General features: G+C 39.2%; 2 protein-coding genes across 2 annotated transcripts in view; one reads left to right on the top strand and one right to left on the bottom strand.

The window, feature by feature from the left end:
- Window positions 1–4,596: 4,596 nt before the first annotated feature.
- On the top strand, window positions 4,597–5,769 carry LOC117290456 (growth hormone secretagogue receptor type 1-like). Its single transcript, XM_033771872.1, has one exon. The coding sequence runs from the start codon at window positions 4,597–4,599 to the stop codon at window positions 5,767–5,769; it is 1,173 nt and encodes a 390-aa protein (XP_033627763.1).
- A 4,043-nt stretch (window positions 5,770–9,812) lies between these two features.
- LOC117290455 (IgGFc-binding protein-like) overlaps window positions 9,813–25,616 on the bottom strand; it is an 88,440-nt gene continuing 72,636 nt past the window's right edge. The window contains exons 78-88 of the mRNA XM_033771871.1: window positions 22,126–23,079; window positions 20,693–20,998; window positions 20,014–20,322; window positions 19,029–19,343; window positions 18,452–18,793; window positions 15,298–15,409; window positions 14,815–14,880; window positions 14,167–14,399; window positions 13,040–13,069; window positions 12,023–12,122; window positions 9,813–11,232 (exon numbers count right to left, since the gene is read on the bottom strand). Coding sequence (XP_033627762.1) covers window positions 10,959–11,232; window positions 12,023–12,122; window positions 13,040–13,069; window positions 14,167–14,399; window positions 14,815–14,880; window positions 15,298–15,409; window positions 18,452–18,793; window positions 19,029–19,343; window positions 20,014–20,322; window positions 20,693–20,998; window positions 22,126–23,079 — 3,041 coding nt within the window. The 3' untranslated portion in view covers window positions 9,813–10,958. The remainder of the gene's footprint in view (window positions 11,233–12,022; window positions 12,123–13,039; window positions 13,070–14,166; window positions 14,400–14,814; window positions 14,881–15,297; window positions 15,410–18,451; window positions 18,794–19,028; window positions 19,344–20,013; window positions 20,323–20,692; window positions 20,999–22,125; window positions 23,080–25,616) is intronic.

Here is a 25,616-nt window from a genome sequence, read left to right as displayed (position 1 = left end):
CATCTAATGGAACCCTGAACTATAGGCCTAAGTAGTCGCTGAAGGTTCTGGGTAAGAGAGTGTTAACTTTGGATCGATAAGAAACCGCGCTTCGCAATCGCTTTCGTAGAAACCTTGGGACCTCGCTATAGGAACAAAATAAAACCTGTCGATTAATAGTTGATAGCTTAATAGTCCTAATGGAGTTGTATGTCCGTGTAAATAAGTCCTGTCCTTCTACACGAGCTCACCCAAATGGGTCAATCCAGCATCCAGTCTGATCATCGACCAAGACTATAAGCCCTAATCTGGAAAATACATATTGAAACCTTGATGCTTGGAGTAGGTGATGATGTCAAAGTGAGCATGGTATGGCATTGAACTAAAGCGACCTTTGACAACTCATACGGGAGAGAAACGGGTAAAGTTTAAAATTCTACTGATTCTCACCACCCAAATAGATATTTGCAACGAGGAACAGAATATTAGAATAGTCTTCCCATAAATTTTGAGCAATCTGCTACAATAAGTACATTTTCAAGAAAACTTAATTTGCTAGATACACATCTGTTACAGATACACATGTTATGCAATCGAATTCTAATGTTGTCCCTTTTAATCCGTTATGTCTGTTTGGTCTCAGTTGTCAGCTTGTGTTTACGTATGTGTCTGTTTTGTCTGTCAAATAGAGGAAAACAACTAAATAGTAACATTGTTTGCTTCACTTTTACTTATAGTGCACAGCCGATACTCCACATTTCCTCATGTACTCATGTACAAGCACATTAACCCTGCGAGCCACCGATTTAAAATATTTACGCCTTTGCCTGAAGATGCTAACGCTGTTTATCATGCGTTTACTGTTGCTTGGTGTAAATAACTGTGTTCAGGGGCACACATCTTGTTGTAATGGTCTGAACAGATTAGTCTAAGTTCACTGAACATGCACACCAAAGATTTCCACATTCTGGAAATGTACACATTGGCTCATTACTGATAACTGACAGCTTGATGATACAGAAGCAACTTTATGACAAGTGGCCTACCCGGTGAATGTCCTCTAGGGAAACAATCGGTTCAGCCACTCTATTAATGGCACTTCATACTATCGGTAATTACTCAAAATATTTATTATCATAAAACCTTACGTGGCAGCGAGTAATGGAGAGCTGTTGACAGTATAAAACTTTGTGAGACGCGGCTCCCTTTGAAGTAACGTAGTTTTCGAGAAAGAACTAATTTTCCACTGAAATAATTTTATTTGAATTTGATTTCAGCACCGCAAAATCAAGCATCGTGGAAGCCGACAACTTCGTAAGGGTGTTTTTCCTTCCCTTTTTAACTCGCAACTTCGACGACCAATTGAGTTCAAATTGTTCACAGGTTTAATATTTTGTGCAAATGTTGAGATACACCAAGTGAGAAGGCTGGTCTTAGACAATTACCGAAATGTGTCCAGTGTCTGTAAGGACTGTTAAGAGTAGAATGAAAATTAATTTCAGCGAATTGAATAAATAAAAGTTGTTGTATTTAACAAAACAATAAATTACTGTCACGGCGTGAGCTTCCCGCAGAGTTAGTTTTCAGTAAATCTTGATCTGTGATTGTTCTTGGAATTTTCAGAAAAAGGGTAAACCTGTGATTTGTGAAAACTTATTCGTTGTAGGACCTACTTGAAATGCAATTGTTTTCCCCCTTCTAATGAATGAGTATTGTTTACCAAACTTTGAAAGGACAAACAAAATCCAAAACAATCTCAGTTCGCAGTCTATAAATAGAATTCCAGATGACTGGGGTAATGACCATAATTATAAAAGCTTAAAGTTAATGCCTCCTTTGACAAGTAATCTTTACATCAAGATCTAAAAGGCAAAGTAAACCTTTGTTTAACCTCAGACTATTTGTAATCATAAACGAATGTCATGTACACAATTATAATAAATACATCTGAAAATTTCATTTGGTCGCGTTTTTTGGACATCGCTGAAAATCAGGAGCGAATGTCCACCTTATAGATACACACTCTGAAAAGGGTTAAATAGGCGTTAACTGTCGGGCTCACTGCACCCGGGTTTACGATACAGCCAGGGAAGCACCCGGGTTTACGATACAGCCAGGGAAGCACCCGGGTTAACGATACAGCCAGGGAAGCACCCGGGTTTACGATACAGCCAGGGAAGCGGCAGGCGGGGATTCTATGTTTTGTTTGTTTCAAGTATCAAGTAAAAAAAACTGCAAAAACTGGGGTGTTAATTTGTTTATCCATGTGACAACACCAACATGGTGTTATTATATCCCCATTACTTTATCGTTGGTGAAATTTACATCGTGTCAGTGTTGTCACATGATACCTAGAGAATCAACTTAACACCCCAGTTTTGCAGTGCAATATATACTTACTACTTTCCCGAGATCTGTGAAAAGAAAATCACTGGAGTATACAATGCCAACACATATCGGTGCATATTGGTAAACGACAAATATTCTTTACCCCTGATGCAAACTTGACATCTATAAGTAGGGACCTTTAGATTTGGGTGAACGCGGACTTCGTTCACGTTGTATAGTTAGCCTTTATTCAAGGCGCTTCGCTGCGTCGGTACTCTCGCTGGTCTCTTTTCTTGAGTGGCATGAGTGACATATTGGTGCCGCGTGCGCCTTTCTAAAGGCTACGTTCACGTCGAGCACGGCTTTGGTTTTTCTGAACGTACGTCAAAACCATAGTTTTGGGGTCCTCAACTCGTACGTGCAGACAACATTGGTGACGACTTGACGCATGCGCAAAGCCTCAGCAAGATGTAGTCACATGTCAGTCGACGTCTTGGATGCAAAATCTAAAGCTGCATGTTGTCTGCACGTTGTGTCGTTTGAGGCGCCACTACTTAAATTGTACAACACACAATTATATGTGTATAATTGAAAGAACGCTTTCGTTACCCTGTATAATGAAAGTTGTCCAATATGTATATCAAAAAAACTGCTTGAGCAAAACAATTTACATATAAAAGAAATCATCATTGTTTGTAAAAAAAAAAATGAAATGGCGTGTAGAATTATATATAAAAGCTTCGTACAACAATGAGTGGGTAGATGGCCTTATATTTAGCTTTCGATCTAAACTGGACCTTCAGAGGCATAAACAAGTACGAAAAAAATACATTTCCTTTTATAGACAAATGGGGAAATGGATTAAGGGAAGGATCCATAAAAACGGGAACATTATAGCCAAACAAATTTCTATTTGAAAAACCACTGGGCCTAATTTTATAGAGCTTCTAGGCACAAAAATTTGCTTATCATTACATTTCTGCCTTGATAAAAACAGGCTTACCAGCCACAGTTGCATATTGCTTGTTACGTAGTCAGCTGTTTGCTTGCCTATACTGAAAACCACGGGGAAATTTTGTTGGTAGGCCTAATCCTCTTTTATCAAGGAAGACTTGTTTTGCCAAGTAAAAGTTTTGTGCTGAGCAGCTCTATGAAATTTGGCCCAGGTGGCTATGAACCAAAGATCGTGGTTGTAGTAGGGGCAGGCACTATGATACGAACCCCAATAGGAGTATGAGAACAAAGGATGGTCGTGATAAAGAATGGATTACTGGACCTTAAAAGTGGGGCGTAATGCATTGTATGTATAACAATGCAGAAAAACGTGAAAGGGTTGGATTAGAGAGCAATTTGCATGATGCAACTAATGGACAAATTAAACAACATCAAGATCAAAGGTGGGGTGTTTTCAAAAGAGGTATTGGGAGGAGGGGGGGGGGGCTGTAGAGAAAACGGTTACCACATACCACTGCAAATGGAGGCCGTTTTTGTAACCCAGGGCCTATATATAAACAACACTTAATGACCGAACAAATTTCGAATTATACACTTTATTTACAGAAAATAAATACAAAAAAAAAAAATTCTCCAGCTATAGTGAAATGGAGGGTAATTGTAAGCTATTCAACACCAGTGTTTATGTTTGGTTCAAAGGGTTGGACTGTCTAAGTTGAGTTGGTGAATCCGGTGTGATTCTCTATGCTTGCGGCGTGTGTCATACTCTTGTGAAGCTTGTGTATAATATTGTGTGGTTTAAAATTTATTATTTGTAAATAAAGGTAAAAATAATGGATGAATAATGATTTATGTGTTATATAATGAATTATATGTAAATAATTGCGTTTGATATATTTTTTACATTTGGCGCCCCATACAGTCGCGACCCCAAAACTATGGTTATGACATCACTTGGAAAAAACACAACCGTGGTCGACGTGAACGAGGTCCACGTTCACTCAAATCTAAAGGTCCCTAGTAATGTCTGGTCAACAAAATACCTCGTCAATTTGTTTTTAAACTCGAAATAAAAAAAATAAAAAATTACCCAGTCGCCCAGGACCTTCTTATAGTAATTGCTTATTGATTAGTGGCGAGAATTCCATATTATGCAATATGATAATTATTATGATCACGGCATATCACAAAGTATAGTCTGCGCATGCTTAGAGCATCGACGACGTCGCTGCTTGCGAGTTATAAAAAACAGCCCAATCTTAAATAAAATGCATCTCGACTGTGTATGAGATTGTAATTACATCTCAACCTCATCACATTAGAACTTGGGCAAAAATGGAAGCATCAAACGAAACTGAGATTTGTAGCGGGGGAGATTTTGTGATTGACTTCACGGATGACGCCGCTGCGAGTTTCTGGACCCGTTCCGAAAACGAGATCTTACTGGCCTACATCGGGGTACCTCTAGCCGTCGCCATCGGAGTGCCGGGTAACTTGGCGTTCCTCTTCACCCTCTTCAGAGTCAAAGAAATGCAGACCATCACCAATTTTTACTTAGCAAACTTGGCCGTGTCTGACCTCCTCTACATTTCATTATTCGCTGGTTATAACACCGGGGCTTACTTCATTGCACCCGATGTCGCCAATACTTTTGTTGTTACGTCGTGGCTTGGGTGCGCGGTGGTAACTTTCTCCCTTGATGTTCTCTACTTCGGCTCTAACTTGATGGTGACCCTGGTAGCCATTGAGCGATTCTACGCCATCTGCCACCCTCTGAAGAGCAGGCAGTCGAGAAGCTCAGGCCGTGCGTTGTTACTGGTCACCATATTCTGGGCGGTGGCCATAGGATGTTCATTCGCAGTGGTGTCCCGCATGTCAAGGTACCGTACCGGCTGCGTCATTTGGCCTGAAGATGACGACGGTAACAGTGGCACGCGTCCAAGCACCGTTAACTTCTGCTTGCCTGGAGAACCGTGGGTCACCCTCTGCACCCAGATTCTGTACGTCGGGTTCTGGACAATCGGTGTGCTCGTGAACAGTTATATGTACTACCGTATCGTTCGTCGCCTGGGCCTGCACACTTTCGCCACATCGGCCGACGGAGGCAATCAGCAAGCCGAGAAGAAGAAAAAAGTTCGTCGACAAGTTGCCAAGATGTTGATTATCAGCAGCATTGTTTACTTCTTACTTCAGTCTCCTCGAGTCATCATTCTGAACGTCTTGGGCCTGATCAAAGCAGCTAGCGGTATAACCATAGTGCAGCAAGGGCAGGTAACCATCATGTGGCCCATCACCGTGTTTCTCTCACTGGTTAACTCCGCCGTTAACCCGATCATCTACAACACGACCAATGCTCGCTACAGGGCGGCAATCTTGCAGGCGTTTGGCTGCTCTACTTGCAGAGGTGTAGACCGCCAACCGTCAACCACAGCGGCTACTGTGTCATCAAGAGTGGCAGAGCAGATTGAGTCCAACCCAGCAAACTCCGATCAACCAAATGTGGAATAGTTTCAGTGACACTTACATGGGAATCAATTTGCTCATTGTCGATGATTTTTGAAAGTCAAACATCGACACGACGAACACACTCATAACTTGGAATGAGAACATTTCTCTTGGCACGGTTGCTGGTGTAGCATCGCGTAGCACTGAAACAAAGGGTATGTCGACTCCCTTCACTGACGTCACACGCTGTCCCATAATGGTGTGCATGTTTAGTTTGTCTTGTATTGTGTTTTAGTAGCAGTGTGGTGTAAGCGGGTTCATCTTTAAAACTAGTTTTTTTCATGTTTTCACTTCTTGAAGAAAATGCTTAATAAGCAATCTCTATTGAGAATGTGCGTTATCTGACATATATGTGGACTTGTTTAACTATAATGATAACATGGTCGGCCATTTAGCCAAAATTTTGACTTCCATAAATGGCCAACCGTGTTAGTCGACGAGGTAAAGGGAAAACCGTGCAATTTCGAGACATGTTTGTGTGGATCGTTGTATTCTACTTTTACATCTTTTTACCCATGTATATTTATGTCAAACAGTTACACACGCTTTTCAAAGACCAACTCGACCGATCTAAGGCAACGTGTTCCTTTTAGAAACGACTAAAAAGAAAAAAGAGAAAAATACAGTTAGAATGAAGCTGTATATGTACTATACATACCATGAGTTTTGGACGTCACGTAGTTGATGGTTTCAGCAGCGGCTGTTGCTAGAATGCCGAAACGTTCTTTTTATTATTCAATGTTGTCGGCTGCAGCCAAGAGCCACAGCCGTAGCTCAAGTCGCTTGACTCTGACACGGCCTCATTTAAGGCATTATTCAATGCATAACGAACTGTATGCAACTTTTTACCAATTTTGACACAAGCACACTTTGTATTGCATTTTATCCTTCTGTATATTGTGGTAGCTTAAATTAATCACGGCAGTTCTTTGATTGTTCTTCAAGACTGTAAATACAACTGCGTGAACGTGTGCATGTCCACAAGGTGGTGTAAGTCGATATGTCGACTTTGTTCTCTTCTCACACACCTCGTATGTGGGTCACTCCATGTCAGACCAACGCACTTTTTTACCTCATGTCTTCCGATTTTGATAAAAATTGCTGTGATTGTAGGTCCTTATGAGCAATGAATGCAAAGCAATTTTTAGCCCGATCGGACTTACCATGTGGTCAGGGCAGAAACCACAAAAATCTTACATTTTTAGGGTAAAATACCACCTTTTTGGTAAATATATGTCATAACCATGTCAATTCTCATCACATATATGCAAATTTGGTATCAAAATGATGAGAATTGCATGCTCAAATCAGTTCTTTTGTCAAAAATAAATTTTCTGAAATGTAGGTCACTTTAATCTTTAATATGTTATCGTGACCTTTGACCCAGTTTTTGAAATAATGTATCATTCCAAAAATCAATGAAATAAAAATCTCTTGATAGAGCATGTCTTCCTCTATCAGAATCCACTAAGAAACAGTTGGGCTGTTAAAAATTACAACTTTATGACTATTTTTGTACAAGTACCGTGATCTTTAATATGTTATCGTGACCTTTGACCCAATTTGTGAAACAATGCATCGTTCCAAAAATCAACAAAATAAAAATCACTTGATAGAACATGTTTTCCTCTATCACAATCAACCAAGAAACAACTGGGCTCTTCAAAATTTACAATGTTATTACCATTTTTGTAGTTGTTAGGTCACAAACTAGTCAAATTATATACTTTACATAATAAATCCATCAACAAACCTCACTCTTCTGTTTCTAAAGTTACTTAAAGTGTTCATGGTTTGCGATTTGTTTCTTGTTGAGGGCTGATGTGGTGAACAATATTTTGTTCACCATGCTGCAACTCTGACTTAAGGGCCCATTTTAATAGAGCTGCTCAGCAGCAGATTTTGTGCTAACTGTGCGATTTCCATTTAACTATATAGCACACGAAAAGGCATGCTAACCTTCCGATGAAGTCAGAGTTGCAGCATGGTGACATTTTTTGTTTACCATCTTGGAAAGAATTTTGTTTCGGAAAAATGCCCTCCCCCCAACCCCTCCACCCACAACCCAAATTAAATCCTGGGTGCGTCACTGCTGGTAATTTAAAGTATGATTCTGGTTAGACCACGTCAGCCCTCAACATGAAAAAATCCCAAACCAATAACAATTTTAGTAACTTTGGAAAGTTTTTTATTTTTATTTATTTATAAAGTAAAGTACATGTATAAATTGACTAATTTGTAACCTACCAACTGTACAAAAATAGTATTAAAGTTGTAAATTTTGAAGAGCCCAGTTGTTTCTTAGTGGATTCTGATAGAGGATGACATGCTCTATCAAGTGATTTTCATTTCATTGACTTTTGGAATGATGCGTTATTTCAAAAATTGGGTCAAAGGTCACGATAACATAATTAAAGATCATAGTGACTTGTACAAAAATAGTCATAAACTTGTAAATTTTGAAGAGCCCAACTGTTTCTTAGTGGATTCTGATAGAGGAAGACATGCTCTATCAAATGATTTTTATTTCGTTGATTTTTGGAATGATACATTATTTCAAAAACGGGGTCAAAGGTCACGATAACATATTAAAGATTACAGTGACCTACATTTCAGAAAATTTATTTTTGATGAAAGAATTGATTTGAGCATGCAATTCTCATCAATTTGATACCAAATTTGCATATATGTGATAAAAATTTACATGATTATGACATATTTTTACCAAAAAGGTGGTATTTTACCCTAAAAATGGAAGATTTTGGTGGTTTCTGCCCTGACCACATGGAAAGTCCGATCGGGCTGAAAATTGGTGTGCATTCATTGCTCATTAGGACCTACAAGCACAGCAATTTTTATCAAAATCAGAAGACATGAGGTAAAAAAGTGCGTTGGTCTGACATGGAATGACCCATGTATCGTTAACAAATATAGTCTGTTGCATTAACGGTCACTCTGTAGCAAATTAAACAGAGCATCATGTATGTATCATTTACGGACACACTGTTGCAAATTACACAAAGCATTATTGTACAATTTACGGACACACTGTTGCAAATTACACAAAGCATTATTGTACAATTTACGGACACACTGTAGCAATTTGAACAAAGCGTATGTAGCAAATACAAACATTGTAGTAAATTACACAAAGCGATAGCATTTGCAGACTTACAGACACACTGTTATTGCAGTCATTTAACTACGGGCAAATCTGGCTTTTATCGAACTTCAAATGCTAGATTGTTGTCCCCCGGAGATACTGTCCCCTAAACAGCGAATTGTGTACTAACTTCCTCTGTTAGCGCCCTCTTCTGAATCCTCCTTCTCAAGCCCATGTTTATTTCCAATATGGGGACAGAATCTCTACGGGACAGAATTGCCTGTTTCGCCGGGCGCAACACATATTTAGCGGCATATTTAGTAAAACACCGGAAATTGTTGAAGGCCCGACATTTCGACCCAAGCAATTGCTTTCTGAAAGGCTAAAATATCTGCCAAGTTTGAAAAGTCAAATCGTTTTGTTCAGACTGCTACAGTGGTTCTGTGAAATGGTACATTAATGCTCCACAGTACTTAAAGCCAGTATACACTTTCGGTACAGAAAAAAAGAAGTTCAATAATTTACAGGGTTAACAGAAGGTAATGGATAAAGAATTCTCTTGAAATGTTGTTCCATGTAATGCTTTCCTTTTTGAGAAAAAAAAAAACATTAAAACAACATACGTTCCCGATAGCGAGAATAACGGGTTTATAGTAAACACATGTCATGACACGGCGAAACGCGCGGAAACAAGGGTGGGTTTTCCCGTTTTTTTCTCCCGACTCCGATGACCGATTGACCCTAAATTTTCACAGGTTTGTTATTTTATATATAAGTTGTGATACACGAAGTGTGGGACTTGGACAATACTGTTTACCAAAAGTGTATAATGGCTTTAAGCAGCATGCAGCATCAGAGTCCAGCTTTCTCTAGAAGACGATCATATCATACTGATCGAAACGTCGAGTTGAAACCAATGGTTCTTTTCAGAACCACCCCAACTCATTAGAGATAGTCATTACATGGTGTTACCGTAAACCTTTACATAAAAGTCAAATCATTATTTACTGCACTATACTATAGTTTATTTTGTGGATGGTAAGCAGTTTGTGGATGGTAAGCAGTTTGTAAGAGCCAAGTGTATCCTGTTCACTAATTAAACAGGGCCCAAATGAACGTAAATTTGTAAGTTTGTTTGACGTACCGCAAAGCTCCTTAATATTCGTATGTATTCCACAACAAAATAGAAGAATGGATTTTAACATGATTCTAAGATGCAGAAACTATGTAAATTGTTGTTTTCAATAAACTGTATTACTGTGAAAAGCGGCACGTATGGTAATAATAAAGAGGCATTTCTATGTTATTAATAGTTTTTTAAGGTCTTTATTCTAGAAACAATTTTCCGTGAATATATATTTTAAAATGGACTGGTACTAAAAATGATAAATCCATGACATAGTCTATTGTTATCAAATAATCTGTAAATCTGAAGTTATTTGATAGTTTAATTGTGATTAGCTTACTTTCAAAACCAACTAAAATTATACTAAATGCAAAAATATATCTACAATAAGAAATAACCGTTTAAGTAAATATAATTATATCCTACGTAGGCTATTGTATGTCATAATCTACCCTTCAATTCTTTGACTTTTAGCTTGGAGTAAAAAACCATTATGGAAATGCTTACTATGTTCTTTTGGTTAGACTAGTTGCCAAGTAAACTTGTTGAAACCGTGTTTTTCAAAACCTAAAAGTTCGACTGTTTTAAAACAACTGCATAGTCAGTAATCTTAAGTACCATTACAAATTGTGTGTTTCGCCGTTTGTTAAAGCTGGACACGTGTTAGTTACTCTTAAGAACCGAATGACTTCATTACACCATTATAATCTGATATAATCCTTAAATATGATCAACCGACTATATTAAATAATTGTTGAATTTTATTTGTAGAAAAGAAAAGATTACAATCCTAAAAATGAAGTTTAATAGTCTACGTACTCGTGTTCGAATGCGAAGCGGGACGAGAAATCACAGCATGACAAAACTTCAGCATGTGCTGGGAATGGCTCAATGGTTAGAACTTAAACTTCGCTTCGCATTCGAGTTGTTAGAGAACGAAACAATTGATAGGTGCATTTGTTTCTAATAATGAATCTCATAAGCACGGTTTGAATGTGAGTTGTATTCTTCCGGATGCTCGTCCAACGTAGGCAGTACCGACCCGTGGGGTGGGGCGCCCTCCTCTCGGTAGTACGGACCGGGATGTGAACCACCGTCATGACGGACCAGCCCGGACGGTGGGAAGTTAGGGTAGGCTTCATCCGAGGAGGCGAAGGAGATATTGTCATCGAGACGTCGTCGGACTTGGATGTTTCTTGAAGAGTCTACAGGCTGGCTCATCATTTTAGGATTGTTTCTTTAAAGAAAGACATCAAAACGCTTTTATTTCAACTGAAATCTCTGTAATGACGTCCATTTCAAGTTATTTCTAACTTAAAAGATTGTATCATGGTGTGACACTTTATGAATGATGCTACGTCAAATTCACAGCTAAATCAACTAATAAGTTACATGTTAAGATACATTTTTTTTAATATATGAAGAGCAAAATGAATCGCACAATCTGAAACAAAATGCATTGCGACTATTTTTTTCGGAGACAACAATTGTCCGCAGGGCATAGCAATCACTGTCATCACATCCGCAGGCATGTTTATGTTTTTTTTAATCGTTTGTTGTTTTAATCCTTCATATCAATGTAGATGTATACTATTAAACTACACTGTAAAAAAAAATACTTTTCAAAAGGTTTTTGAGATTTCACCCTTCAAGGCGCAGTTAAACCAATAACAAAACAAAAGAAAACAGACACAACAAAATTAGTCCTTAAAAACCTCGTGACATAAGATAATTTTTGAAAAGAGATTTGAATGCTGTGGCACAAAGACAAGATCTAAGATAAAGTGGTAGAGAGTTCCCGGATGCTTGGCGCAGCTGAAGAAAAAGACCTGTCACCCCATGAGTGTCGAGACTTGGGTTCGGTGAGAAGACGCACGGAACTTGATCGAAGATTCCTTGACGGAGTGTAAACTTGAAGTAGTTCAGAAATTATAGTGGGTAGCCATGCCGTTAAGCGCTTTGCGGACAAAGCATCAGCTTGAGGACGAATATATTTTGTGGTAAACATGAGTGAACTTATAACCTACCGGTTCCATCGGCGGTGAAGCCATACGACCACGAAGGCAAGGGCCATCATAGAAGCTGCCAATGCTCCAATCAGTGCGAAGAGCAGTGTGAGAAGCGGGTCTATCAGAACAAGAACAGGCACAAGATAAAGTCACGATAACGTGAATGGGTCACTACTCTTCAAAAACTGGGGTGTTAAAATTGACACCATGGATGTTGTCACATAATAGATAAGGATATCGAAGTCTTATCGGAGTCTTAGATAGCGGTCGTATCTACCAAACAAGGTACTCAAGGCGCTTAGAGTGTATACAAACTTTCAGAAAGATTTGTTATTGCAGTGATGAATTCAAAGACCCAATTATTAAGCACCTTATATAGGTTTACAAGGTGTTACGGCGCATAAAGCAGCCACAGCAACGAACACCGGGCGCACCCCTTCTCTTGTAGATAAAAGCACTGGGTTATTTACGTGTGTTACTCAACACATGGGACTAACGGCTTTACGTCTCATCCGAAGGTACTAACACAACAATGAACATTGACACCATAATGTGTTAAAATAGCACTAATATACGCCAAAAATTACCAACATTGATGTTATTTTAATACCTTATTAATTCTCTCTTCTGTATGTTTGTGTAGCAACACCCCCAGTCTCAATTTAATCAGCTTATGTGATGACTTCCGATTAAACTATAAGAATGTGACTGAGCAAGGCATTTCATCATACATTAACCAAATCTAACTCGTTAATAAATAATTCCAAGAGCAAACTTCTAGGAACATACACATATGCTGCTTGATAACACACACATCCCCAAAATAACAAATAATGAAGGTCAACAAAGGAATTTTCGTATAAGGCGGTTTTCATGTGCATGTTGGTTCAAAAAACTATCTCTACCGTGCAAGGTACCAAACCCTACTCATGTACTTTATGCTAACAAGTATCAATACATACAAGACTGCACAAGATTCCGACACATTAAAATCTTACGGACATTATTTTGCATTGACTTTTACACTTTACATACCTTCTGGTGCTGGTGTTGCTACTATCACTTCTGTTAGAAAGAAAAAGAATTGAAAAAGAAATTATTGGTAACAAATTAAACAAAAAAGCTCGTCTCCTTAATGTGAATCGCAACCTTCTTGTTTAACAAGAAACAAGTTCAACTCAATTTGGAAAAGCAATAAATAGCATGCACAATTTGAAAACGTTAACAAGTTCAAAACCGAATACATGGAATTTATTTTGTACAAAGAATGAAAATAAATGACAAATACAGTCCAAATAAAGTGCAGCAACCAGAAAAGTCAAAAAGTGGTTCTATGTAACTTTGGACTGTTTTATGTAAATTATAAGCTTCATCGCAGTATTACGAATGAATTTTTACATTAGTTTACTTAGAATTGTTTTTACAAAATATTGCAAATGAATAGATCGAAAAACATTTCTTAAAGGGAAGGTACAGGTTTGGTGTCAAAGACCATTCTTCTCATTTGGTGTATCCCATCATAACCATAACATAACGAGCCTGTGAATATTTGGGCTCAATTGGTCATCGAAGTTGCGAGAAAATTATGACAGAAAAAACACCATTGTTGGACGAATTAATTGTGTGCTTTCAGATAGGAATAAAAGACTTCTAGCTAGAAGTCTTTTATTATTTTAGTGAGAAATTACCTCTTTCTCAAAAACTACATTACTTCATAGGGAGTCGTTTCCACAATGTTTTATACCATCAACAGCTCTCCAATGCTCATTACCCAGTTTTTAAGTTAATATTTGTTTTGAGTATTTACCAGCCGTGTACCTTCCCTTTAAAGCCGTAAGCAACTTGTTGTGCTATAAACTACAGGGAAGATTTGACAGTTCGTGTGCATGTTCACAATAGATTCGCATAGTCACTATGTTGGCAAGCTAGTGTGCTATTTGCTCTACCAGGACAGTTCATAACTTATAGGCCCCAAGACACCCAAATTCTGAAAATCTACTCCGCGGTAGTAGAATTATAATGTAACACAAATTCTCCAGAGACGTAATCTACCTATAAAAAGTAGATACACACGTGAAGTGCTTATGAAATAGAAATTCTGCTAATGGCCGCTCCGTAAGCACAACACATGGAATGGGGACCAGTTGAGTTTATCCTCGTACCTTGTTCACAGTTTAGACCCATCGATCCCTCGTTACACGTTACGTATGAGACTGCCGCACTAATTCCCACACCTTCGCCACTGGCACGTTTGTTGCGAGTGAGAGCGCCGAGGATACGGCTGGTGAGCACCCGCAGAGAGTATCCCGCACCGGGGCGAAGTCCCGTTACGCTAGCATCGGTTGCCCCGCCTGGGAGACGGGTGCTGTTTTGCCAGAAGGTGTCACCGAGTAACCTGTACGGACAAAGTGGAAAATGAAAACTTGCCAATCACTGTTTAAAGCACACATAGCTTTTAAATGTTCACGTCTGCAACTGAGCATTATCATGTTTTTCCCAAACTATAAGTGTTCACCTTATGGAGCTTTATGTAGTGACGTTTTGTTTGTTTTGTTTTTTCCATCATGTTAACATCACATGATAGAAAAAGGTTGTGGTATAACAATGTTGAACAGCACACGTTTAAAGAGAAAGGGTATCGTCAAACTCAGGTTTTTCCCGAACGTTTTTTTTAGTGACGTTTTTTTTTTTTTTTTTTTCCTCCGTCCTGTCAACATCACATGATGAAACTTATATTATAGTAAGGTAAGGTTGTGGAATAAAAATGTTTTACAGCACACATTGAAGATAAAGGGTTTCGTCAAACTCACGTATCTGATGTTCTTATTTTCAAATAGACCCAGTCGTCCTCATGTGAGTGGGAAACAGTTGCAAGTCTTCCTCACGTCCAGAGATAGATTTCAAACGAGTGAGAGCGCCGAGGAGATAGATTTCAAACATGACGTAATTGGTGTTCAACAATGTAATAATTATTTTTTTTGTCATTCAAAATTCAAATTTTATTGAACAAAAAATCAATAATAGAGTTTGAAAATGTCCCCATAGAAAAATACACGGACCCATTTTTCTCATTTTGAATAGTGTCGAATGCAATGGCAGTTTAACATTATTTTAACGTGAGATTTATTGTCCCCACTCACATGAGGACTTTATCTATTGGAACACGAGTTCATCACAAAATTGAAATTGCCATTTCCCTTCCTCTTTGAGGTTTAGACTTGCTGTGTTATTTTGAAAGAAAATCGAAGTCAAACTCTCACTTCCAGTAATGATAAAGATCAGTAATTGCTCACTGGTATTGGACTAAGTTCCAGTCAGCGTCTACCATCAGATCCCACGAGATCTCGAGTGAAGTGCTCGTAGCAAGCTGGAGAACGACATCAAAAGCTCCGATAGTGGTGTAGTCTGCAAAAAAATTACCAAGACAAAATTATTAAAGGAACACGTTGCCTTGAAACGGACGAGTTGGTTCTATAAAAAGCGTTTGTAACCGTTTGTTATAAAATGCATTATGGTTGGAAAGATGTTTTAAAAGTAGAATACAATGATCTACACAAATTTGTCTCGAAATTGCACGGTTTTCCTTTTACTTTGCAAACTAACACGGACGGCCATTCATGGGAGTCAAAAATTTGACTCCCATAAATGGCCGACCGCGTTAGTCGACGAGGTAAAAGGAAACCCGTGCAATTTCGAGGCATGTTTGTGTGGATCATTGTATTCTACTTTTACACCATCTTTCTACCCAAATGCATTTTATAACAAACGGTTAGAAACGCTTTCCAAAGACCAACTCGACCGATCCGAAGTAACGTGCTCCTTTTAAGGTCATCATTTTAGGATTGTTTCTTTAAAGAAAGACTTAAATAGCTTTTATTTTAAATAATCAGCACATATTTTTAAAATTATAGAATAACATTCAGTATGAAGATATCAGCAAAGACAGTATCACGGCAGTAAATATGTACAATTTAAGCAAGGTAAAACTATTTAAATATCAAATCACTTTAACTGAATACCCGTATTTTTGCTATAGTGGTGGACAAAATGTACATTTTATTATCACGAGACTAACGCAAAAAGATAACACATAATATGGAAACGTTGTCATATACCCGCTTAATCTGACTCACACGAAAAGACCAAATGAGCGGTTTTGTTGATGCAAAAGTTACATTTTCTGAACAAAGTACGTTCCTTTCCATCATGTGGGTGCCTGTGAGTTATGTCACTTGGGTAACATTTTAACAAATATAATACCAACAATAAATAATATGTTTGTTTCTCTGTTGTATACTGTCGTCGGACACAAGTAAAGTTATCTTGCACAACATCATCTCTATTTCCGTTGGAGAAGAGCAAAATAGCGAGTTACGATTGCACATCGGCCGCTTTCGCAAGCCCTCACGCGTTCCAGTGTGGTCAGGCGGCTTAGGGGTCGAGCGCCTATAAGAACATACCGACCATTCACTTTCTACAGGTTACGTTTTAAACTTGTTTTGATTGGTTGTATATTGTTGTCGAAATGGAGGAAAAATTCATTGTTGACCGATAACCTCCAGCGTCTGATTTGACCTATAGAAGTTGGTGATGCACGTGCACATAATCAGATTAAATGACGTGATTATTGCTAAATCATAGTAAGTACCACACCTTAACAATGTTTACTTATCATTTGTCTTTCAAGGATCCTCTCCATGGGTAGAAATAAAAGAAATTGTATTTTGTTGGTGTCACAAGGAAGAACTCGCAGACAATTCCTCGATCGTTCTGACGACTTGAAAAAAAACATAGCCGGTGGTTGGAGTTCATTCACGATACAAATAAACGATATAAGCTCCAAGGACTATTTCGTGTATCGAAGGCTACATTTCAATTTATTCTAGGTCATATTAGACTTAACTTACAGAGGGGAACCGTCCCAGTTTGCAGAGGCAATTCATTACAATTTCACCATTCCAAAGATGGATGGAGTGGGTCTGTCTACAATGTCAATCATTAGCACCCTCTGGGAAATCTTGTTGTTGCTCAATTTCTGCAGAACGAAGCTGAATTCAAGGAGAAAGTACTTGACTACGAGGCAATTTATAAATTGACTTCCTGTTGATCGGCTGTAAAAGTAGTTTTCATACGTTCCTATTAAATGTCCAGCCCTAAATCCTGCTGAGAATATCACAACTTTAGCAACTTTTATTTCTTTGTATTTATGGGAAATGTTGATGCGAAACACTGATTCATTTGTTTGGATTTCATTCCTCTTACGACAAATTGCGCATGCATATTCCCAATTTAAATGCACTAGCAGCCGATTTCACGATACGCTAGGATTAATCCGATCTCGAGTTAGGACGAGTAACCCGTCCTAACTTAGGATGGGTTCAATGCGTCCTACGTATTTGGATACAGAACTGAAATCGTCCTAAGTCATAAGATTAATCCTAAGTTAGGATGAGTTTGGTGATATCGAGGGCTGATAGGAATTTATTTCGATTCTACAGTTTGAGCGCGACGTATGAAAGTAGTGTTTCTGCCGACCTTTGATACACGGCAGGGCCTTTAAAAAAATAAATAATTGCTAGGAATATTTGAACACGGCAGGTTATGGTCATTTTCTTTAAGAGACAAACCCACTCAAACGTTTCCACATGAAAGCCTTTTCACGAAGCACTAGTTCAGATTAATCTAAAGACGAGATCACCATAGTGATTTGTATTGTGACATCACACAGTCACAAAATACAATAAAACCAAAGAGATGCGTGTTATTTAAAACTCTTAACGAGTACAGGTTGGCTCCGTGGTTTATGTCCCCGCTTTTTACCTCTGTGGACCCCAGTTCGATACCCGGAGCGGAGCCTTACATGTCGGTGGGGTTTTTCAGTTCCTGACCGACTGCCTGGGTTTTCCGTTTAGGGGTTTTCCGTTTAGGGGTTTTCCGTTTAGGGGTTTTCCGTTTAGGGGTTCTCCGTATAGGGGTTCTCCGTATAGGGGTTCTCCGTATAGGGGTTCTCCGTATAGGGGTTTTCCGTATAGGGGTTTTCCGTATAGGGGTTCTCCGTATAGGGGTTCTCCGTTTAGGGGTTCTCCGTATAGGGGTTTTCCGTATAGGGGTTTTCCGTATAGGGGTTTTCCGTATAGGGGTTTTCCGTATAGGGGTTTTCCGTATAGGGATTTTCCGTATATGGGGTTTTCCGTATAGGGGTTCTCCGTATAGGGGTTCTCCTCCAATGTCTAAACTTGAAGTTTCTCCATCACTTTCACAAATTATTCCTCGATTGTTTGATGTTTTCATCTTTTCTAAGCTTGCAAACAATTATCTTATTTACCTATATAAAGTTAAAATAAGTGTTTTTTTTAAGCCGGGAAATTACAGAGTAATTGGATAAAGTATGCTTTCCCCAAACCGCTTCAAGATTGTTTTTATAAAAACAAAATAACTGAAAATCACCTGTGTCACATGTAGTCCGGCCTGCCCATCCCTTCCGACACGTCTGCGTGGCGAGGATTTCACTGACAATGACCCTTGACCCAAGCCCATACAGCAACCGCAACTCGTAGTCAGTCTGCTGACTCAGACCAGTCAGTACGTACACGTTATGTTGGCCGAGAGTCAGTGAACCATTCGTCCACTCCACGGTATTTGTGACGCGGAACTGTAGCTGGACGTATATCACACCTATAGACGTTGCCCAAGACGCAGTGATGGATATGCTGTTGACTGTCGTCACATTGAAGGTATTCATGAAGGGTGTGGTCACAGCCGTAGTAGGCGCTATTGTTGTGGGTACGTCTACAAATAAAAGTAAATCAATTCAACTCAATTCAATATGAAGTTTACACTCCATACTCTTTTTGGAGACAAAATAAAGAATGTATCATTACATATAAAGGTAACAAACTCAAAAGCACATACAAGTTTACATAATTGATTGGTAAAGCAAATAGTAAATAATTAACCTGGAATGAACTATGTCACATACTTGGAGAGGAGAGCTCTTTTTAAGACACAACAATATAAAACTTACATGTCTGACAGTTCAAACCAATAAACACCGGTCGACATGTCAACAACCTGAGTTCACCGCTAGTAACATTGCCCTGATCACCAGAGAGTGTTAACACAACACGCACGGTGTAGAACGTGAACGGGGAAAGGTTCTCGATTGTAATAGCCGTCCGTCCTGCCGCGAACGGGCCGATAGATACCCACTGGGTGTCTCCTTCATCAACGCGGTACTGCACCTCGTACGATGTTATATCGGCTGTGGTTTCCCATGTTACAGTGAAGTAAGTGCTTGCCGCTTCTACCAGCTTGAGATCGTATGCTCCCAAAGAGTAATCTGAAATGACAAGAAGAAACAATGTTCGACATCAGCGGGTAGATAATAAAGATATCTGCTTTAAACATTGTTCGAAATTCTTAAGTCGCATTTTCTGTATACTCAGCTTACATAATGTACGGGTCTTCACGACAGACCAGCAGCCGATTTCAAGAAACGCTAAGATTAATCTTGTTCCGAGTTACGACGAGTAACCTGTCCTAACTTAGAATGGATTCCATGCGTCCTGTCCATGGATACGGAACTTAACTCGCCCTAAAAGTCCTAGGATTAATCCCGAGCTTGGAAAAGTATGGTGAAATCGACGGCAGGTAAATTATCATGCCGCGACCATGTTTGCTCATGTAATTTTGAATACAATTTACTTTTAACTCTAACTTTGTGAAGCGTCTTGAGCATTTTCAGACGAATTTAGCGACTTCCGCGATTGTATTTATTTAACCATTACTTAATACTGTTTACAATAAATTTTATTTGAAATAATGATCGAAAATGTTTTTAATTTTTGTTATATGAAACAATGAAACTTGCGTTAATTAATATTATAAAACAAACGGGGTATTTAATGTTAACTCATCACCAATTCTTTTGAAAACGATGTCAAAAATTATTGCACATTTCGGGCAGAAGATAATGTTGAAAAGAAGAAATGTTGTCATTATAGCTTTACCTCCCTCGCAGTTAACGCCCTGGAAACCTACGGCACACGTGTTCACACCGTACGTCTGTGAAATAGTCACATTTCCCGCGCTTCCAACGTACACGAAACGCACGTTGTAATCGGTGTTGGGGTTCAGCCCATTGAAGATGTACGACGTGCGTGCAGCATCAATGGTATCTCCAAAGACCCAGGATTGCCGTAGAAACGTGGAGCCACTCAGGTACTGTCCGGTCACTGTATCAGCGTTCAGGTTCGAATCCAACCCGAATGCTACTGCAGAACTACTCCTGCCGAATATACTTCCATCATACGGTAGAGCTAAACACAAACAAAGTTTTAACAAATAATATCTGAATTGTTCAAAAATAAAAATAATAATACAGCGACGGGAGTATCCTCATATTGAAATCACAAACTTCGAAACGTCTTAGAACTGCTCACAATGAAACAAAAACTTTGCCGTAAAAGAGACGGAAGCTCAAAGAAAGGGCATCTCCATCTAAGAAAAGACTTCTCTAAGCCATCTTAACTCATCTAGATACCCATATGTATCAATCTCGACATGGACAACTCTTACTATTATTAAACCTTTATGTAATACCTACCTTCAATACTTTAAACAAAAATGGCTTATGTACGCAATGAACAAACAAAACTAAACTTAAAGAACCCCAGTTGGTATTCTTACATTCCTCGCATGAAGCTCCCTGATAGAATCTGATACAAGTCTCAAATGTTTTCTGCTCCGTGTACGCATCAGTGCCGTCTAGACCCCTTGCGTGTATCCTGATCAGCACCTGTTGCTCTGGCTCTAGACCGAACAGGGTGTCTGAGGTAGTGGTGCCCGTGAGAACGGACGATTGCCGCCATGAGGTATCAAACTCTACTACTTGGTACTCTAGCTCGATCCAGTCCACTGGGCCGGTGAGATGCCAAGATACAGACAGGGAGCTACTGGTTGCAGTGTCGAGGGTAAGTCCGTAGATGGTTATATCTAAAGGCAAATTAGATTAAATACATACATCAAAAAAATTGTATTCGTAAATAATCATACGGGGTTCGGTTATTCAAACCGAGTCTCTGTTACCAAGAGAATATGGAGTTTTGGACGACGGATGGTTCACCGTCGCAGAACCATATCCGTCGTCCAAAGCGAAAACTCCCTATTATATTGACTAGATGACAGATTGCCACATCATGTTTTTAGGCGTTACTTTTAAGAGAGCCCCGATGTCACATTGCCATTAATAAATTAACCTTTTTGACCATGAACCGTTCTTTGCGTATTTTCTCTTTGCAAAAAAAATGTATTTCCAGTTTTGACGGTTACGATGAAACTCACCCTCTGTACAATTGGATATTTGTTAATAAAATTGGGAGGTTTTTGTTTGGTACTTAGTACAGCAGCTTTCGATAGTACACAGCATTCTGAGAATCTGAACACTTTGAAGTACGTTGTTATGGGAAAAGATACCAGTTTTTATGTTACCAACATTTGAATTTGAATGTTTCTCAGATTGTGTATTCCAATAACCAATTATCTTCCTCCGAGGACTAAAAATAAACCGCTCCGGATTTTCGGCGATATCTCAATACCGCTTTCACCTTTTTCAAAAATAAGTTTTATTGTATAATCTATATTTACATAAAGGATTAAAACCATCGAACGGTTACAAAAATCAAAGGTATATACGTCCCCTTAAAGGCAGTGGACACTATTGGTAATTAATCAAAATAATTATTGGCATAAAACCTTACTTGGTGACAAGTAATGGGGAGAGGTTGATGGTATAAAACATTGTGAGAATTGGCTCCCTCTGAAGTGCCATAGTTTTAGAGAAAGACGTAATATTCCACGAATTTGATTTCGATTCCTCAGATTTAGAACTTGAGGTCTCGAAATCAACCATCTAAACGCACACAACTTTGTGTGACAACGGTGTTTTTTTCTTTCATTATTATCTCGCAAGTTCGATGACCGATTGAGCTCAAATTTTCACAGGTTTGTTATTTTATGCTTATGTTGAGATACACCAACTGTGAAGGCTGGTCTTTGACAATTACCAATAGTGTCCACTGCCTTTAAAGAATTTATTTCGTCTCTAGTAAACATTGTTTTACCCTCTGAACAAAGGAGATTTGTGAATCCTTCGGGACATGTAGTATCAAACACAGAGTCCCCAGTCTCTAGCACTCCATTCCTCGGCAAAGCAAGGCGTATCTCATACGTAGTGGCTGCCATCAGACCAGTCAACTTGTACTCGGGCAGAGTTGCAAAAACAGCACCGCTGCTCTCGAAGTTTGAACCAGCCGAGAGAGGGCGCCACTGGACCTGAAGGGCCGCCACCTCTACGAAGATCGTCCATGAGATGGTGAGTGAGGTGCTGTTCTTATTTGTGAGGGTAAGATTATAAAGGATGGTCGGTTGTGTAGTTGACGGTGATGACGTAATTGGTGTCATAGTTGTAGTTGGTTGATCGGTGGTCACTGCTGGCTGTGTAGTTGTTGATGGTGGAAGAGTTGTTGTTGATGGTTGACGAGTTGTTAATGATGGAAGAGTTGTTGTTGATGGTGGACGAGTTGTTGTGGACACTTTCAACGTCGTTGCTTCTTCTTTTGTTGTTGACTCGTCAGTGGTCATCAACAGCTCGGAAGTAGTTGATTGTTGAGTTGACGTCGCGTCATCAATTGTGGAGGCTGTAGTTGTTGACTCGTCAGTGGTCGACAGAGGTTCTGAAGTTGATTGTTGCATCGACGTCGACTCATCAGTTGTGGATGCTGCAGTAGTTGATAACGCACCCAACGTGGTACGATCTGTTGTGAAGGCTGTAGTTGTTGACTCGTCAGTGGTCGACAAAGGTTCTAAAGTTGTTGATTGTTGCATCGACGTCGACTCATCAGTTGTGGATGCTGCAGTAGTTGACAACGCACCCAACGTGGTACGATCAGTTGTGATCGCACCGTCGGTGGTGGTGGCGCCCTCTGTTGTGAAGTCCCATGTCGTGCTCTGATATGTTACTATTGTTGTACTGTCATCAGTTGTCAGCATTGTTGTTTGGAATGTTGTTGACTCAACTGCAAAGCACAACAAATAAACACATTGCGTGAGATTCAATTTAATCTACCACATGAGATGGACTTTTTGATAACATTTTAAGAACGCAGAAAATTGAGGATGTGACAAAATGAATGAAGTGTCCATTTCATTCACAAAATTAAATTAATTTGCGAACATAATATATAAACCGTATTCGTCGTTTAAACTTCTAAAAGGGGACCTCCAAATAAGTGGTTACCGGCAGGGCCATGTTTCCGTGAGCTGCTTAGCCAACATTATAATACTGAATTCGTATACAATGTTTTGCTAAGCCGAACATCGTTTGCTTAGCCAAAAATTATTGTCTGCATTAAAAAGCAGCTCTGTGAAATTGTGTCCTGGACTCCTTGAAGCGTTTCTAACAAACAGTTTGAGTGCAATTTCCGTAAAATGCTACTTTCACGACTATAATTTCGTGTCGTGGCAAAGCCGTGAAGTTCGCCGGACCCAAGACTTGGTGTTGTCAGCAGAAGAGTGTTGGTTTGATTCCCGGCCATGACACTAACTTGAGCGCATGAGCAGGGCACTTCACCATAATGGGTTCATAAAAAAAAAATTGAAATAGTGCATTCTGTTTTGTCGGCTATAGGCTCCTTTGGTGGATGCATACCTATGCCTACGTCCAACGGACTGTGAGGGAGGTAACCCTGTTTCAACCCTAGCCATTACATGTATGTGGCAACGTGTCTTTATTGGCAGGTGATTTGCCAAGTCGATAGTCCAAATCGGTGAGGTGTATCCTTCACATTCACACTGAAGTGGCCGTCCGTTATTGTAATGTTAGACGATCTCTCAAAATATATATATTAAACGTACGCCCCTGTCAGATCACTGAATCAACACAACCGAACCCAAACCATCCTCACACCAATGACACCAAATATGAGCTTATTAGATCCGATTAATACTAACTAATATTACAACATGCCCACAAGTTTCATCCAATTGTTTTACATTTGAAGAATTAAAACCGGATCACCAGTTAGTACCAAAGAATGGTTTCAGAAATAATTTTCCCGTCCTATATTCGTTCTTTTCATTTTGTGCAAAACCAATCGTTTCCTCTATATATAAGTGCCCCAAAATGGCGCTCCAAGGTTTACCTAGTTTCCACACGCTGCGATCTGTTCTTTTGAATACCTTTAGCTCACAGCGCATGTCCATTGTGTTTCACACAAGCGCCTGCCACGTTAACGATTATACTTTCCATTTTGATCGATATGTATTTACAGGTACGTCTAGTATCCGGTACAATTAATTTTTTTTCTCTCTCTTTACCTTGATGATTTCAAAAGAAAACTACCAAACTATGTAGGTTAAAACGTGACCTATGAAAGTCACCCCGGAACCTGTTATCCCTGCCGCCATATTTGTCAAGATTTTTGAATGTGCATTATACAATCACGATGGGTGAATTTCAAAGAAAAAACAAGAACCATACTAGTTTTTCCCGCATTCAAACCATGGTTTCCTTGCATTTTTGATTGGGTTGGGGGGGGGGGGGGGGGGGGTGAAAAATACAAGCACCAATTTCACATGTCGAAATTTCATATTTTAGAGGGCAAGCCCATTTATAAACTGCCAAGGGCACTGCAAATATTGGCACGAAAATAATTGTCAAAAACAATGTGGTCAAACGTGGTTTTCAGTTTGCTGCATCTCATTTATGGAACAATCAACATCAAACGAGCTACCTCTATCCAAGTTTCAAGAGTCTCTTCAAAACATTTCTGTTCAATTCGTCATATAATTATTCTGTGTTTCCTCTGAGCGCTTTATAGAGGTTTTCTTTTGGAGGTGTTAGGCGCTATATAAATGCATGCAGTTTTTGTTTCTTCAATTATCGTTATGGAGGTGTATCAAGACCAGCCATGACGTAGGTAACAGGCCTCAGTTGCCTTCGCGTAATTCCAAGCCCGATTTCATTGTCCTGCTTTAACCCATAAAGTAGCCCAGAAATGTATGCTTACTGGGATCAAATTACCTTGTGGTATCCTGCTTATTTCTGCTGAGCTGAAACAAGGGTTTTAAAGACACTGGACACTATTGGTTTTGTCAAAGACCAGTCTTCTCATTTTGTGTAGCTCAACATATGCATAAAACAAACCTGTGAAATTTTGAACTCAATTAGACGTCAAAGTTGCAAGATAATAATGAAAGAAAAAACATCCTTGTCACACGAAGTTGTGTGCTTTCAGATGCTTGATTTCGAGACCACAAATTCTAAATCTGGAGTCTCGAAATCAAGTTCGTGGAAAATTACTTTTCTCGAAAACTTTGTCACTTCAGTGGGAGCCGTTTTTTCGCAATGTGTAATACTACCAACCTCTGCCTATACTCGTTACCAAGTGAGGTTTTATGCTCATAATTATTTTGAGTAATTACCAATAATGTCCACTGCCTTTAAGCGTGGGCACTATAGGCTTACTCCTTGACAATGCGTTCCTTATCATCATCATCATCATCATCATCATCATCATCATCATCATCATCATCAACATCAATCGTCATAGGC

The sequence above is a fragment of the Asterias rubens genome, chromosome 5 (genome assembly GCF_902459465.1).
Source record: "Asterias rubens chromosome 5, eAstRub1.3, whole genome shotgun sequence".
Taxonomy (NCBI): Eukaryota; Metazoa; Echinodermata; class Asteroidea; order Forcipulatida; family Asteriidae; genus Asterias; species Asterias rubens.
Note: the sequence above shows the minus strand (reverse complement) of the source record. Positions and strands in the feature narration are given on the sequence as shown.